This window comes from Oryzias latipes, chromosome 20 (genome assembly GCF_053564925.1).
Source record: "Oryzias latipes strain Hd-rR chromosome 20, Olatipes_Hd-rR_3.1".
Taxonomy (NCBI): Eukaryota; Metazoa; Chordata; class Actinopteri; order Beloniformes; family Adrianichthyidae; genus Oryzias; species Oryzias latipes.
The window spans coordinates 14918886-14935922 of record NC_136256.1 but is presented as its reverse complement, the minus strand read 5'-3'; the positions used below and the strand labels follow the sequence as shown (position 1 = coordinate 14935922).

Sequence of the window (17037 nt, the reverse complement as noted above, 5' to 3'; positions counted from 1 at the left end):
AACATCAAAAAAGTACTAACTAATCTCAATTTTTTTTCTCGTAATGGATCACAAATATTCGAATTCAATGGTTTATAGTAGGGGTGTAACGATTAATCGACTTAATCAATGAATCTATTTATAATCCTACAATCCAACCAGATCAATCTACTTGAGGCCAGTTGTTATTTGAATTGAACTATACCATTTTATAACATTGTTTAAAGAAAACATATCGTTTATGTTCATACTGGAAAACACCATACCAATGCCATACAAAAAACAGTAGTTGGCTGAATTGAATCGATATTAACTATGAAATGTATCGTCAACAAATTATGATATGAATGAAATTGTTGGTAAAATTAATCATTACACCCCTAATTTGTAGTATTGCAGTTGTTGAGTTGTATTTATAAGAAACAAAAAGCAAGCCAATGTTGCAATCCTTTAGCTTTGTTACCTAGAAAGGGCATGAAAAATCCTCAATGTTGGCCCAGAACTCAATGAGCCTTACGCAATTACAAAAGTGCTTGTCTCTTCTACTAAAACTGTGACTAATATAGCCTATTCACTGGAGGCTAATGCAAATAAGAAGGGAAAACAAACTTCAAACATTTTAAGAACAGGCTAAACTGAACATTAGAGGAAAAAAAATCCAAATTCAGCTGTGCATCCAAAATATTAATCTATGTGTGCTTTAAATACACAACGTGTGGTTCATAACCCCATAAACATTCTTCTATTCCACAAAGCTTTCAGTCATATAAACATGCTGTCCTACTGTGGTGCGATATGCATGCTTGCCACCATCGAGAGGCAGCCAGCCATTAAGTTCACGGTCATTGTTGGCTCTTTATAAAGGACGGTGGACGGACTGACAGCTGTATCTAATCGGCCACAGTCGATCCAACTCTTCCTGTGGCTCTCAAGTGCTGTACGCTTCAACTTGGACAAAAACAAGGAGCACTACCCATCTACTGAGCCTTGCCCCAGGTACGGCCCCATGTCAGCCCTTTCAGTGCCTCTGCACAGAATGGATTAACTTAGTTGTGAATGCACTGGTGCCCACAAGTGGAGGGCCTACACAGGAGATGGTATGCCATGTTTTTTTTTAAGCCAAATTTGTAAATAAAAGAGACTGTTATAGTCTGTTACTGTAGTTTAGGCCCACCTGCGTGGTAAAAGTTGGACAGGAGAACAAAGTTCAGAAACAAAATCTGAGTCTCCTGGCCTTTCAAAGAGTGTTGCTCCACGAGCTCACTGTGGAATGCTAGGTTCACACCTGGCTCTGAAAAGTGGCCCCTTCCAATGAAAAATACTTAAACTGGTGTGGGTACATGTGCGTTTCAGGCTTCTGTGTTCAAAACTCTCAAGCTACCTTCACACCTTGCGTTTTGGTGGCCACTTTCAATGAAATGTCTATCTAAAAGCGTGTTAACCTGAATTTTAGGTTTCTGTGTTCTGAACGTTCGCTTTCACGCATCGCTACACACGCTTTTAAGTCCGGCCCCAGACACTACACACAAAATGGACGTTTATTGATCGCGCGCTGACAGTTCAACCAGTTGAACTTCTTGACTGCTAATCGCAACAACGCTGTACTGTGACCAATGAGGGACTCATATTTGGTAGTGACGTGCAGATAACGCCCTTTTCAAAACATGGAAATGCCAACCATTGTAAACATGATCATAAATGAGAAATGAATAATTGCAGTTTGTGCCCAGCTGGAATTACTGCATATGACATCAAGTCTTTCTTATATCGGAGTGGAGTTGGGAAAGAAAAAGCTTGGAGTAAGTTTTGTGACTTTTGCACCGCTTTAACATTTCACGTCAAGCCTCATCCCACAGTAGGTGCTGGACAGGCACTAGTTAACAGTAAAAAACTGAGGAAGAAGAAGCCCCTCCCTGCCACTACCTGCATGTCTGCTGTATGAACATCACCAGTTGGATGCGCGTTCATGAAACTGCCTATAGTGTGTTCTTGAATGCGCCACCCACAGCCACTGTGTAGGTACCTTCACGTTTACATATTGCTCTGCAGGTTTCTAGGTCAGTTTTTAGGCTCTACGTCCAAAACGCATTGAAAGTTAAACCAGGTCAAACTTTGACCAACCAGGGACTTGAATTTGGTCGTGACACAGTTTGTAAATTGATCATGAAGGAGAAATGAATAACAGCAGTTTGTGTCCGGTCATAATTAAACGGCACCAAGTCTTTTATATATCAGAATAGAGCTGTGAAAGAAAAGGCCTGGAGCAAAATTCATGAGATTTGCACCTCTTTGACATTTCACCGAGCCTCTTCCAACTGAGTACATTCGTTGGTATCGGGTAGCGAAAGTCAAATGTGGACACCTAATGCCGAAGCCGGGTTCAGAAATTCCCATTTAGCATGTTCTTGAACATGCCCAGTATGTAAGTGGCAGAATAGAGATCAGCAAGTGACTGGGCCTGTGCTAAATTGGATTATTTCATTAAGTGAGCTCCACCAAAACTTCACATTCCAAGTGAACTGAGGACGAAACATAGCTCACATTCTAAATGTTCAAGTGAACCTTTTCAATAGTGGACATGACACTTGATACTCATTTGGAAATCTTGTCAAAAGTTGTTTTTCTGTGAATACATGAACAGTTTTATTGTATAAATGTGTAATAAATGTCATAGCCAAACTTTAAAGCTAAAATACACAGAGAAGAGATAAAAAAAAAATGAACTAGAATGCGGGTTGAGTGAGGGACCTTTGGGCCCAGGCATTGTTTACTCACATCCCCATATTGGTTGAGCATCCGAATGACCCTGTCAATCATCTTAAAGACGTCCCGCCAGTCAAAATTAGGCACGTCGTACGGACGATCCTCCAGTGGTTCGTTGCGCAGGAAGTTGAGGATGTGTTTGGAGGAAAATGGTGCATCCTCCAGACTTTTGTCAATGAAATCCATGACAGATGGATTACGAATGATGTCCTGAAACAACCAAGAAGTAGAGTTACACCATTAAAACATTTATGGGTTTTATGTAGAAATCAGCAAAAAACACAAAAAATACACAAGACTATATTCATAAAAAAGAGAGGCGATGAAGAAGACATATAGCTAGTCTGATAGTAAAAACAACAAAGGATCAAAGTTAGCATATGTTACAAACAAGAGCAAGTGGAAAAGGGAAAGACATTGTATATTATGGTTAGATAAGGTTTCACATTCAAGCAGGAAATTCGTGAGACCTCTGCAAAATGATTCAGGAAAATGTTCAGCACAAAATAACAACATCATTTATCAGGTCGATTGTTGGGCCTTGAAAATAGCAACAATGGGAGAGATCACAATCGAGCACAGTCTAGGTATCAAAGATAGGTATACATTTTGAGAACTTGCAACCATTTCTTCGTTATGTAACAAAACCTCGCCTGTCCTACCCGGATCATTTCGACTTGGATTCCATCTTGGAAAAAAGCCCAGATCTGAGGAGCCACCTCCTCCCAGGCTTTCCCCATCGTCCTCAGTCTCTCCAGCTCCTCAAACGTGGTGTTTGCCTGTAATGGACGTCAATACACATCAAAAACCAAATATTTTGTCAAGATCTGCTAAAAAAAAAAAAAACCTAACTAAGTGGGTAACAATCTGCACAAATATTAAGCCCTTAAACACACACAAACAGTGTCACAGACCTCCTAATCTTCTCTACATACCATTCCCACATCCAACTCTGTGAAAGCGGCCCCATTCAAAATCGCATTCTCATACAGAGAATTCCTGCGGGCATTAACAGATAACCACTGACAAATGCACTCAGTGCCAAATCGTCAAATATTTACTGCACGCTTATCGTTCAAACGCTGGATGTGTACAGTGCTTTGTGCAGCACATATTCAAGGCCGGCTACTTCTGCATTCAGTCATGTGCAGTGGGGGGTGAAAGCACTGAAGAGTACACCCAATTAAACGCCTTCCTCTTCTGTGCGTCTGATTTTGGGTGACAATGGGGACAATGGAGATGGGGTGACAATGGGAGCCGTTGGTGACAACTGGCTGAAAGCAGTGAATCCCAGTTCCCACAAGGGAGAGCTTCCTCATTCACTGAGACAGTTCCAAACGGGAGAAGAAGGAGAGGAGGGAAAACTGGGATTCCTTAAAGGTAATTTTTTTTTCTTTTGTCAAAAAGAGGAATCTAAGTGTTAGTGTCCTCTTCTGAGATCCTGAGTTGGCATACTCACACCGGACGATCAACAAACAGAAAGATTTTGTGCCAAACGTATTAAGCCTTAATAGCCAAGACTTAAAAGCTAAAGTGTTTGTCTTTACAGATAACACAGACATACCTCATTATTCCACAAGAGCAGCCCCGTCAACACAGAAACCTTTTAAAAACATGCCTCTGCACTCAAACGCATCACATGAGAGCGCAACAACAAAGAACCTATGTTTTTAGCTTTGCAAAGGCACAGATCACCTCCATGTTCTGCACTTTCTTAAAGCAATTAAGATCCCATGCGAAGGAAAAGGGAAACAAAGAGGTCAAGAAAGGTCGGATGAGAGGAAAAACACTGGGTTTCTGTGTGTGTGTGTGTGTTATCGCACGTCCACGGACAGACTTGAGCGCAGGTACAACAGTGAAAAAGCCACGGCGCCACTGGACTGTGCAGCAGTCACCACATCCGATCAGCTTGTGCTCTTCCATTGCAATCAAGCCATCCATGACTGCTGCCCCCCCCTCCCCATGCAGGCTTTGACCAATGCTTATCTACATCTAGATACAAAGAGCTGAACATGACATGGGGAAACCTCATACCCTCTTTTTTTTGGTACCACATACATTGTTCAGCGCATTAGACTCACTCATTTTTCAGAAAAACAAGCGCGCCTTTGACAGAAAGAAAGGATCTATGAATGATCCGTAGTGATGGATCTATTCTAGTCGTATAAATATCACCCTGTTGATATTTTTTGATGGCAGGTCTCTAAAATTATAGTTAGATGTGTACCCAAACACAAGTTCGCACAAGAGAAAATTTACAGTAAATTAACCATTTGAAGTATGGCCCGCAGGCGACTCCCACCTCTGCCCTGGCAGCTCACCCTTGCCCTTGTCACCCCAACATCAACCCTTTCTACCTCCCCTCAGTGGCTGAGGTGATGCTTAAGGGCCCTTACTCTCTCCCTCTGCAATCCTGGTCAGACCTGCATGTAACAAATTCAATAAAAAAACACTTTCTTCAAAATGGCGGCTTTTCTGTTGATTTTATCTCCATAGCAACCATTCAATGTTTTGGTCACCTGGGAGTGACAAACAGGTCTATGTAATTTTTAGAAGAATTGCCAAAAGTTACCCATTGGATTTCCTTGGCAACTGAGGTTTTTTGCTTACCACGGCCACTTTCCTATTATAGTCATATCGTATGTTATATCATTTTGATCAGCTCAAGCCAGGGATTTGTGTCTTTAATTTGCGGCAGTGGCTCGTCGGCGGTAGAGCGGGTCGTTCAATGATTGAAGGGTTGGCGGTTTGATCCCCGCTCCCCCCCAGCCAGCTGTCGTTGTGTCCTTGGGCAAGAAACTCCACCCTCCCTGCCTCCAGTGCAGCTCCGCTGGTGTGTGAATGTGTATGAATGTCCCGAAGATGGTCAGAGGGGCCAGTTTTTAATTCAAGATGGCTGCCTCTTTCCGAGGTGAAAGGTCAATAAAACTGTGGCGGTGCTTCTAAACATAAGGTGTGTCATGTCTCGTCAGTCTCATGTTATGTCCTGAGTTGTGGACTTTTGGTCAATGTCTGCCACCTGTGTTGTCTTGTGTTGCACATCCTGTTTTATTTTGAAACACTAAGGTTGTGTCTGAATTCCCACCCTAGCCACTAAAAAAACTATATAGTGCAGCACTATGTAGTGTCGTGAATTTTAAAAGCAATTTGGACACCATTCTCACTACCTTTTTTTTTTAACGGCAGAAATTATCAATTATCAATTTCACAAAGTTAAAATCTAATTATTATGAGCGTTTTGCGACGATTATTTATGAGTCCACTGTCTTCTAAAGATAAAAACGTTGATCCTTTAATAAAAATAAAAAAAACACATTTTAATAAATTTTGTGGGCAAACATTGTTCCGGTGCAATGCATTGTGGTCTATATTCGCCGATCTAGTGAGCATCAACGCACACTGGTTTTTTGCAGAGACTACTGGGAAATTTCTAGGGCACTCGATTTGGGAATTGTAGATTCGGACAGCACTACAAAATGGCGAATGCTCTATATCGTGCACTATATAGGGGTTAGGGTGGGAATTCAGACAAACACTATTCTCCTCTCGTTTCAGGCCTTGTTACTTTCTGCCCTGGCGTGTTTCCCTACAGGTGTGACTGTCTAATCCACCCTGATTGTTTCCACCTGTGATTCCCTCCCTCATGTCTTCTCCCTTTGTCATGTGACAGTGTGTTTGGTCTCATCCTGTACCGCAGCCATAGACATTGGCCGAGATTAAAGCTCTAAACTCTTCATCTGAGTCCAGCCATGAGTTCTGTCCTGGCAGGTGACATTGTGGGATGTTTTTGTGGGATGTTTTGTGAAAATCTGTTGAACTATTTTCATTTTCACAGCTGAGTTTTTAAGTATGTGGCAGGGGTCAAATTCTGGCTTAATGTTGCAGTAAGAAAGAAGAAGAAGAAATTAGAAAAAACAAATGCAATATAGACGATTGAGTGTGTCTTTGTGTGTGTTTTTTTGTACCACACACTGGCAATGTCTGTGTGGACATTTTCGTTCTTTCGGGACTTTTGAGGACTTTTTGGACCTTCTGACATTTTCAGCGAAAACAATAACCCATAACGGGGAGGATGAGTTTTGGTAGCCTGATTAACATGACTTTTATGTTTTCATTTCGTGTTTAGGGTGCAGCTTACATTTTTTATGACCCGCCTGACGGCTGGTGAGTCTGGAGCGTAGAGGATGCGCCCCATCAGCATCGGCTTCACAGAGTTCCACATCACCCTGGTGGCTGGGTTTGACTCCAGTTCTCTCATTAAGTCATTGCAGAAAGGAGCTGCAAGCAGAAGATTAAATATTGGAATGAAGGACAATGAAAGAGAAATGATAAGATACCATTGACTGTATAAGAGTACTGGACCGAGTGAGTTTGACATCACCCATGGACTTATTTCCGGTTAAACGAAATGAAATAAATTCAGTCACCTTTTCTTTTCTTTTTTTTGCTACACGGCCGCAGCTATGTTGGAACAGCATTAGTCAGAATCAGTATTTCTATGGCAACCCCTCTTACCAATCAAGAATGAGCTTATTAAAGTCAAAACCTCTACCGCTGAAAGCAGGCTACAGAAAATCTGTTCAAATGTTTTGAACATTTGACATGAGACCACATACTTTTATTGAGGCTTTTTGGAGCCTGCAGGTACTTCTTGTTTGGAATGCAAGGAGGGAGGGGTCACTCAGTCCAGTTATCATATACAGTCAATGGGAGAAACCAACTTGATGACCAATTGCACAACAATTGGGTTGTTGTTGTTTTTTAAATTATGACGTTTATGGTCAATAAGTTGCAAACCAGAATGGACTTTAGCAAAGTTATGATCAGAAGACTTCAGGGATGTAAAGGAACTAAACAAAAGAAAATGCTCTGAAATGCTGACAAAATTGTTGGTTTCAAGAACTCTGCTTTTATGAAGCTGAATTGACTCACTGGTGCTGTTGTCGTACGTGTAGTCATCCTTCGCTCGGCTCCTGCCGATGCCCAAGAAAGCTTTGTAGTTATTGTCCTCATACCAATTGAAGGAGGTGACTCTGGAGAAAGCCCCCTCGGTGTAACCACATACGAGGCTGGAGGCAGCAGCCATTACATCCCTAAAGGACAGATTTTTCTGGAAGAAAGGGGTCACGACGTGGATGAACTCCTGGGAGCTACTCCTGTAGAACAGCTGTGAGGAGACAAGACAACAGAGCAAGTAAGAACACGTGCGTTTAAAAGCGCATCTTCATTTTTGACTAAGAGGAAGATCCCAAACTGGTTTCTTATGTTTCTTGTTGGAGTTCTGTTTCAATTGTTTTCACCAATAAGCCCAAAATCATCATTCCTCCACCACCGTGCCTCATAATTACTTCTAAAAAAATTTTGGTTTTGACTAAACGTCATATAAAAACTTATAGGCAAAAATCTCTTTATTCAAAAACGTTCATCTATTTCCACGACTGTAATTAACCTCTAAGATGTCTACTCTTGGAAGGATTTCCACCTTTGATTAAAAAGAGGTAGAAACTTTTGCAAACAAGCATGATTGACAAATCTTTAGCTTTAGTTTGTGGAGATTCCTGCCTTTCTGAGTCATAGGAAGAAGTTGCACTTAATCTTCCGCATTGGGCATGTGCCGTCTCCAGAGACAAGTGTCTCGCCAACAGGATGTCAGAGTGTCAACTAGAAATAATAACCCATGGATGTATCTGCAGGAAAAACATCAGTGTTTCCACTCAGTCATAAATCCTCATGGGCTGCAATGGAAGTGACTAATACAGAATGTAACCCTAAATTTTCTTGATTACTGATGCTAATCCACCACATTCAGTGTGATTAAGATGTCTTTGCAAAAATATTTCATTGTATTACAAGTAATACTGAGTAAATACTCAGAAAGACAATTTTGAGCTTTCCGCACTAAAAGCCTTTTTTTTTTGTTTTAATAAAAACGGCATCCGTGGCACTTTGTGAATTAATTCTGGCTGTTCTTACTGATGTCGAAGCAATTTTGAGAGCTGCTCTGTCAAAATGTTTGGTTGGGTGTTGTTGTAAATATAGTAACGTGGCAGTGTGACTAACAAGGTTAGGAGTTAGCCTAGTCACAGTAAAAACGTTTATTAGCGGTATTAGTCTGTTTTTTGGGGCGTTGCAAACAAGGTTGGGAGTTACTAGTGAAACCTTAATCTAAGTCTGCAGACATTACATCGAAGAGAACTTGTAAACTCTGTTAAAACCAGAAGGATGGCTATCAATCAGCAGGAGATGGAATACCAACCCTGGACAATGCTCAGAATACGGACCCTTTCATTTCATAGCAACACCTTATAATGATTGTAGTAGGTTTAGGGGATGTCATCTGGACTTGGTTTTAAAACCAAGTCCAGATGACATCCCCTAAACCTACTACAATGGAACCAACCTGGATGAATGAGAGTCTTCATAGACACCTTATAATGATAAAATTGCTTAATTAATTATTGAAGGTGGTTAAAATGATCGATCTCTAATTATAACACTTTGATTTGTGATTTTTTCTAATGAAAAATAATTTGCACATATTTTTAACTTTTGATACTTGATCAATATATACTATGAAGATTTTTGAAACAGTTTTATGTCCATTTTTTCCTGATATAGTGCCATTTGTAATCATAGTCATGATTTTTCTAATGAATATAATCTGCATATATTTTAGATAACTGATCTGCATTTGCAATGTTGATTTCTAAAATAGTTACATATATTTTTACATAATAATTAAGTAGTTCATCTTTTTCATGTGGTTTATTGATACTAAAGGATTCTTAATTATGTCTGATTGACGTTATGAACCGGATAATGATAAATCATGTAATAAGATGGTAGAACAGGGGTAGGATTATATAATTTCACTTCCTTCCACTCCCTTTCAAGCAATCTTTAATTTAGTGTCTAATTATCCTAAGTTTGACATGTCTATGTATGAATGTATAACTGCTGATTATATTGTTTTGTGCATTATACTTGCTTTGATTGCTTGAAATAAACCATTTCAAATAAAAAAATCAAATCAAAAATCTGCTAATGCAGCTAACATGTAGTGTGTTACAAACAAGTTCTAGAGTTCCTGTAAAAGCAGTTAATAAAGTCTGAGTGATACACCTATCTCTGACTCTTGTAAGGCTTGATGGGCCTTATAATTAATTCCACTTTATATATGACATAAGTTTGAAAATAGACCATTTATTGACATTGCACCTTATAATCCAATATACCCTACGGTGAGGAAAATATATGCCCTCCATCACTAGAAGAATGCCGTGAGAACATGTAAAAAGATGATTTTCATCGAAGTGGGTTTCAAAGAGATTTCTATGCACACCTGCACAGAAAACGCCGCTGTGTGGTTTTATACGTCACACTGACACAACATTGACCTGAGGGTTCACTTGCCATTGAAGTCTTTTTGTGCCACAGCCATTGTGATGTGTTATCTATCTCGAGGATAAATGAGCCTGATCTGGATTTAGCCTTCCTAATTCACTGTTGTGAGATTCCTCCCCCCACCTCACACTGTCTGTTTGCGTAAAACTGAGGCAGAAGGAAACAACTGCTTCCTGACAGCTAAAAATAAGAAGCTGTGAACTTTGGAATGGGAGCCATGCTGCAGCTAAACAGGTCCTTTACCTTTCTCAGTGTCTCTGAGACAGACGACACAATCCGGACCCAGAAGTTAATGTTGATTCCATCCGAGTAGTTATCCAGAACTCGAGGAAGCTGAAAAAGAAATAATATTCACATTGTGAACACAGTTAAGATTTAAATTAAAAAAAAAATTATTTTGAAATTTTAAGAACAGTTTTGACGTTTGTATTTCTTTCTTCTGAAAATAAATCTAAGTCTGACAGAGTCGACAATGTGGTGAATTTTATTTTTAATCTGCTTGTTTTCCCAGAGAGCTTCCAGAAACATCTCAACACAATAGACGGAATATCCAGGAAGCAGAAGAAAGCCAAGACATTGCACGGCCATCAAAAACATCCTTCCTTTTCTATCTCCGAGCACGACAAGGAGAAATAACAAGGGGGGGGGGGGGTCTTCTTTTTCTTTTATTTTTTTTGGGCCATGCCTGGTTTTGGCGGGGGAAACATTGCAAAGCACTGAATCACACAAACTATAAAGAAAAATTAGGTCTGAGGACAGAAAGAGCTCTGAGACGCAGCACTGCCGGCTCAGAAACACAAACAGACGGTCAGGAAAAGCCCTCTTGGCACAACATCATGGGATTGTGTCTGGATGAGGGCGACTCAGACAGAAATCTTTGTTGTTGTCCGTCTTAATGCGGTTCGTGTTTACTTTCGACTTGTACTGATTGGCAAACACAACGGTGTATCTCCAGTACAATAAGAATCAGAATGTGTGCCCCATGTGTTTGGCAGTTTTTTGTTTCTTTATGAGCAGCAACAGCTTTAAATGAATCTAGTTTTTTTGCATAATTAAGTCCTTGCAGGTAAAAATTATATTTGTATTGTCTTATCTTGTCTTGCATTAGATTACATTACATTATATTATATAATGTTACATTACATTATATTATGTTAAAATAATATAGCAAGACTATCATAATCTATTTAAATGTATTAAAAAAATAAAACAATTATATATAGTTTTCTATGAAACTGAATCTTAAGAAAGCAAAAAGACTTTTGTTTCAAGATAATTTTCTTTTTCTGTCCTGCATGAAAAATAATGTTAAGCCAAGCACCGGTCTACTTAAAAAACCTTTTGCAGCCGTACAATCCCAGCATGTCCCTGAGGTCATGTGACAAGGTTTCGCTGGTTGTTAAGAGAACTCGGTTAAAAACTAAAGGTGACAGAGTCTTTGCAGCAGTGGCCCCATCCCTCTGGAACTCCCTTCCTCTCAGCCTCAGATCTGCAGACTCAGTGTTTTCTTTTAAAAAGCTGTTTTATTGTGTTTTATTGTGTTTTACTGTGAAGCACTTTGGGATTTTTATCTTGAAAGGTGCTATACAAATAAAGTTTATTATTATTAATATTATTATTAAAGTCTTTCCATAGCAAAATAATCTTAGAATATCAAATTCTAATCAAAGAATTTTTTCTTAAAAGAAAAGGTTTTGGTAAGACCATTTTTTTTTACCTACTGGCAGATTGTTTTTTTTCTTTTTTTTTTTTTTTTCTTATTTAAAGAAAATCTTCCAATGGGGTAATAATGGGGCCTGTTTTTAGAGTTCTGCTGCTTTACTGCATCAAAGGACTTTCAGGTTTGTGGCTTTTAAATTTGGATATAGATGTAGAGAATCAGCTGCAAATTCCTGCGGAAAAGCCTTTGGTATCTACTTAATTATGGTCAGTACTAAAGGAAATGTAAAGCAAAATAACAATGCAGGTTTATATGAGTATTTAAACTACTACTATAGCTCGGCCAGCTGGTACCAACGTGATCTTTCAGTAAATGCAGCTGGATGAGTGATGGCTTAAAGTTGCAATTCTTTTTTGGTTGACTGACTACTGTTAGGCAACTCAGCTAACCGCCAACTCCTCAATAACTCTACCTTCAGGTCATTTGGAGAGCACTCAGCTCAAACATGTTTGGTTTGTTTTTTCACAAGTGATCTCATCAAATTGGAAAGCTTCCAAATTGGAGCTGGCCAAATTCTGGCATTTTTCCCTGGAAACATAACAAGTTTCCTCAGCTGCAATATCTAACCTTAAAATGTCTCTTGGTACAAAGACACTGAGGATATTCTGTTTAATTTAAAATGAAAGGAAAAACTGAGCAAACAGGACCCACTGACCAGGCGGAAGAGTTTAAAGAAGTCGACATTGGCGTAGAATTTGTCCTCGATGATCTGCAGGCGCTGTGGAGTCAGGATGCACATGGCATTCCGAACGGCATGGAGGCCTCTGCGGCTGGGAAATATCAGGAATCGCTCCAGCAGGTTCAGGCTGCAGGCGATGTCCTTTAAATGTAAGTCAGGGACCCCAAAGGCAAACTTGAAGAGAATAGAAGTGAAGCAGGAGGGTTAGATGAGGAAAACAAAGGCAGACGTGTGGTAGTGTGTTTAGTTTTATTGTGCTGAAGTGCCTGAGGTCTGTTAACTGTTTATTGATGGACAAACAAGACCTTAGACAGAGGAAGTTTTCAAAAAAAGAGGAAAGTCTTTTTAGCAAAATGTGTAGGATCCTCTTTGACCCAATCCTAAAAGCAGGATGCTTCAGTGTTTTGAGTGGCCATCCTTTGCCATCTATTAACTGATTATTTTTGCTCCCAAATTATTTCATTTGAAAATATTCATAACTTAAAGAAAAATCTCTGCAAGTCAATGTGTGATGTGAAAGTGATTGCTGTTTACACATGTTTTGGAACAGTAAGGGAAGCTAAACTGGATGCTGCAATCCAGCTACAGTATAATCAAGTCATCACGACCTGTTTGTCTGCATGTCTAAGAGCTTGTTCCTACATGTTTGGGCTGCAAATAGCTGTTTTTAGGTCAAAACATGGGAGGAAAAAATACTTTTGTAAATAATGCGATAAATGTAAAGATATAAAGATGCTGTAAACGTTTTGTTTATGTTTTTCATTGTCATGAAAAAAAAGGGTGTACTCAGACTGGAAAAATCCTTTGTTCCGGATCGAGTCCGCTTAATTTGGTCCGGATTACGGGTTGAGTCCTGAACGTGTTTGGTCTATATTCTGACCAAAGCTAGTAAACAAAACCACGTGAAAAAAAAAAAATCTCTTCATTCATTGGTCAGGAATTACGAGGGCAGAGCAAAGCAACTATAGAGACAGAAATATGGAAGTTCTGCGCTTTGCAGTCTTTGTCAGGATAGTTTACAATTTTAAACGCCTGTCTCAATGTCAGCTACAACACTTTTTACTGTTACTTTGGTACAGCGAAGACATGCTGAGGGGAGGACGGCTATGAACTACACTGGTAAGTGTTTATGACATATAAATTGTCGATGATACAGTGAGAAGCAATCTGGATCATGTTAAAAATTGTTCTGATGAGCCTGCATTCATCCGACCACATTTTAATAAATTTCTGTGTCTCATTGTTGTGGTGTTATGAGATTGTTTTTTCAGAATTACAAGGTAGCTTCTAGGATGACTTCACAGCGGCGCAACAAGACACAGAAAAGCATGTAAGAAGCATTTTCAATTTCAAATTAGCGTATTAACAAATAAACAGTTGAACACTTTTTTCTGTTTGATAAAAACAATCTTTGCTTCATATTTGTCCGCAGCTCATCTGTTGCATTATTCCTACTCTGTTGACATCACGTTAACACGGTTTTGGCTGTTTTGGTTCAGTTGCTCCGCTCCCAGGACAGATTGTATTCAGACTAAGCAATCTCAGAGCCAATTAAAGCGCAGTCCGATCAGAAACCTACAGATACCACCTCCAAAGATGGGTCCGAGAGCGGTTTCTGGTTCCGGAGCAGCGTCTGCTAGGGTGTATTCAGACTGAAAATGTGTCCAGTCTGAATACACCGTAAGAGGGTTCAGAGCTAAGCCTATTGTAACCATGATTGGTCACTTTTACTTCATAACTTCTTTCAAAAAATGGTTTAATTTTCCAAAATCTTTGGACACTTAAAATGGGAGTACTTATTGAAGGAATTTGGAACAGCTAAGCTTCACAACCAGGCTTTGTGATCTATAGATACCTGTTAATAAATTCTTATCAAAACAGATTTTTTAATCTGGTTTTGGCGGAAGACTTTGAAAGGGAGGAAAATGAGAACAGCAGTGAGCTTTTGTTGTTGCTTTTGTTATTTTTATAATGTTTAAATGAGCTTGTGTTGATGATTTCTAAGCTTTTGTCATGAAAAATGCTTATATCGACTCAGAAATTGGGGCAAGTGGGAGGAAAAAAGCTTTTTGCTGGGAGTGCAGTTGCCCCCCTGTAGCTCCGCCCCTGACTCTAAGGTTTTGTTCACTTCGCCTTCTGTAATGTGCATTTAAGCCGCCCCTTCCACGGGCTTCCATGTTTTCAGGTCAAACATACATTGAACTTGTGTCGCAAGTTAAACCAGGTCGAACCTTGACCAATCAAGGACTTGGATTTGGTGGTGACGTATGGATGGCGTCCCGTTTAATTCAGGTAAGTGCCAACTGTTGAAAATTGATCATGAAGGAGAAATTATTAAGCCTCTTCCAACTGTAGGTGGCAGACATGCACTGGTACACAGTAGAAAAAAGGAGAAGAAGCCCCTCCCTGCTTGTCCAGTGTGAACACCAAGTGTTCTAGAACCTGCGTTTAGCCACATGTCCGGTATGTCGTTGACAATAAAGAACAATGTTTTAAAGCAGGATTTAGAAAAATCTTGTTTGAAACTGTACAACAAACTTTCAGAATGTGTGTTTTAATATCTATACAGCGAGTAAAATCAAGAGCGGGAGACCAGCCCAGGGCTCTGTCTGGTGGAACACCCAGTCTACACTGCTGAAACTGATATAGCGAGTTAATTAGATGTTCTTGTAATGATCTGCGACTCCTACAGGGTTGTTATGTGATTTCTATGTGTGCTTTTGTGTTTGCACGTGTGTAAGTCGGGTCCCTGGTACCTGTTCAGGCCTGATTTGGGCATGAACAAGATGATACACCACAGACTCAGTCAGAGGAACGTCTCTTAAAAGGAATGCCGTCAGAGTTTCGTCATCCTTCAGGATAGTCTCCACCATCACTCCTCGACCTGCAGTGAGAAAAACCATGTGGTGGAAAGGCCAAATGTATTGTTTTAAAAGTCTTTTTTTAACGATCCGTTGGCTGGTAACTATGCTGTTTTGCAATGAAAAATAAAATAAAATAAACAAGCTGAATTGGAAAAACCTAGTTTCTCCTGAGCACATTTTATTAGCAAGTTGCAACAAGTGTGGTGTTTTTAATTAGAATGAAAACAGGAAGGTGAGTTTCTGTCTCTTCCACCTTCAAACTGTCACATAACTTCCAGTCCCCTGCTTGCCTGTACTTGAACAGAGTTTGCTTTGCAAGACAAAGTGCAACTTGGCCGTTATACAATTGTAGCCCTAATGAACTGATCTTGTGATGCACCAAGTGGGAAAAACACGCTGTAATAAAACAGCGATAGTAAGAAGAATACATTGATCTCTGACGTGAGGAGAAACACAGAAGAGTATCTTTTTCTTGGCATGTCATCACAAATCACAATTAAATGTGAGCAATTAGGAGCAAAAATTCTGTTATGCAACTTTTCTCTCATAATAAGTCAGTTTTCCTTCTGGATGTTCATGGGAACTTCACAGGAATGTGAATGTGTATCTCTGCTAGTCCGTCCACATGCTTCTCCATGAGAGTGTTGGCATGCACGGCGGCCGATCATTCACCGCCTGGAATGCACGCTGCTCCACCCTCATCCCGATAGTCTGTTTTTTGGGTCTGTTTTTTGAGAATTTACAAAATAGCAACCATGTAAACCTGAGCAAAAACATGAAACCAAGCAAATGTTTTGACCTGCATCATCTGAGCAAACAACACGCTCGTGGCATGTTGTACAAACCATGTAGTAAAATGGTATTACAATATCAGGACAGACAGAGAAATGGGTAAGTACGTGAGGTGTGACACACAGGTAATATTTTGCCTTTTTTTTGTACTGACTGTACTTTTGAATGGGGATATCTGAAGCGCTGACCTGAGACCTCCTCAGGACGAGAGCGCAAGGTGTCCATAAAGTTACTCATGGCATTGAGTTCCCTCCAGAGGCGTCCCACTTCCAGGAAATCAGGATCACTGAAGAGAAGCGCTTCAGCATCCGAGTACAACCGTGCCAGTCTGAAGAGAGAAGAAAAAATGACCTTTTAATTTTAAAATATCATCCACTATAAAGTTGTGGGTGAGACTTACATAGAGTTGTTATAGTTGGACACCAAGCCAGGGGATTCACCACGGGTGGGGTGCTGAAAACACGGGTTGTTGGCATTGCAGAAGATCCCCTGGATCCATGGCAGGACACCAGCTGAAGGCATGGCTTTGTTTGGAAAGTGGCCTAAAGGGGAGAGGAGAGGCTGTTGGACTCCTCACATGTCTGTCCAGATTGGGGGGGGGGGGCTGTATGGAAATCAGCCCAGCCCTGGTTTAGAGCCAGTGTACTGTTATGAATTTACTAATTTTTTTTTGTTTTGACTCACATTCATGTTGGCGGTAGAGTGGATTCACTCTTCTGAGCCACACCAGTCCAATGAAGAGCATAACAGGCCACATGATCTCCACAAAGAAACGCATCTGGAGGAAGTAGAAGACATCTTTTTTTCTTATTTTTAATATGCTAGATTAAACCAAA

At 40.0% G+C, this 17037-nt stretch overlaps 1 protein-coding gene across 4 annotated transcripts in view; it reads right to left on the bottom strand.

The window, feature by feature from the left end:
- The window catches only part of abca4a (ATP-binding cassette, sub-family A (ABC1), member 4a), a 45060-nt gene that overhangs the window by 26350 nt on the left and 1673 nt on the right, over positions 1–17037 (bottom strand). For all 4 annotated transcript variants that reach the window (XM_023950290.2, XM_023950292.2, XM_023950291.2 and 1 more), the window contains exons 3-12: positions 16886–16979; positions 16602–16743; positions 16390–16529; positions 15302–15429; positions 12522–12719; positions 10390–10479; positions 7675–7909; positions 6881–7020; positions 3405–3521; positions 2755–2952 (exon numbers count right to left, since the gene is read on the bottom strand). In XM_023950290.2, the coding sequence (XP_023806058.1) occupies positions 2755–2952; positions 3405–3521; positions 6881–7020; positions 7675–7909; positions 10390–10479; positions 12522–12719; positions 15302–15429; positions 16390–16529; positions 16602–16743; positions 16886–16979 (1482 nt within the window). The remainder of the gene's footprint in view (positions 1–2754; positions 2953–3404; positions 3522–6880; positions 7021–7674; positions 7910–10389; positions 10480–12521; positions 12720–15301; positions 15430–16389; positions 16530–16601; positions 16744–16885; positions 16980–17037) is intronic.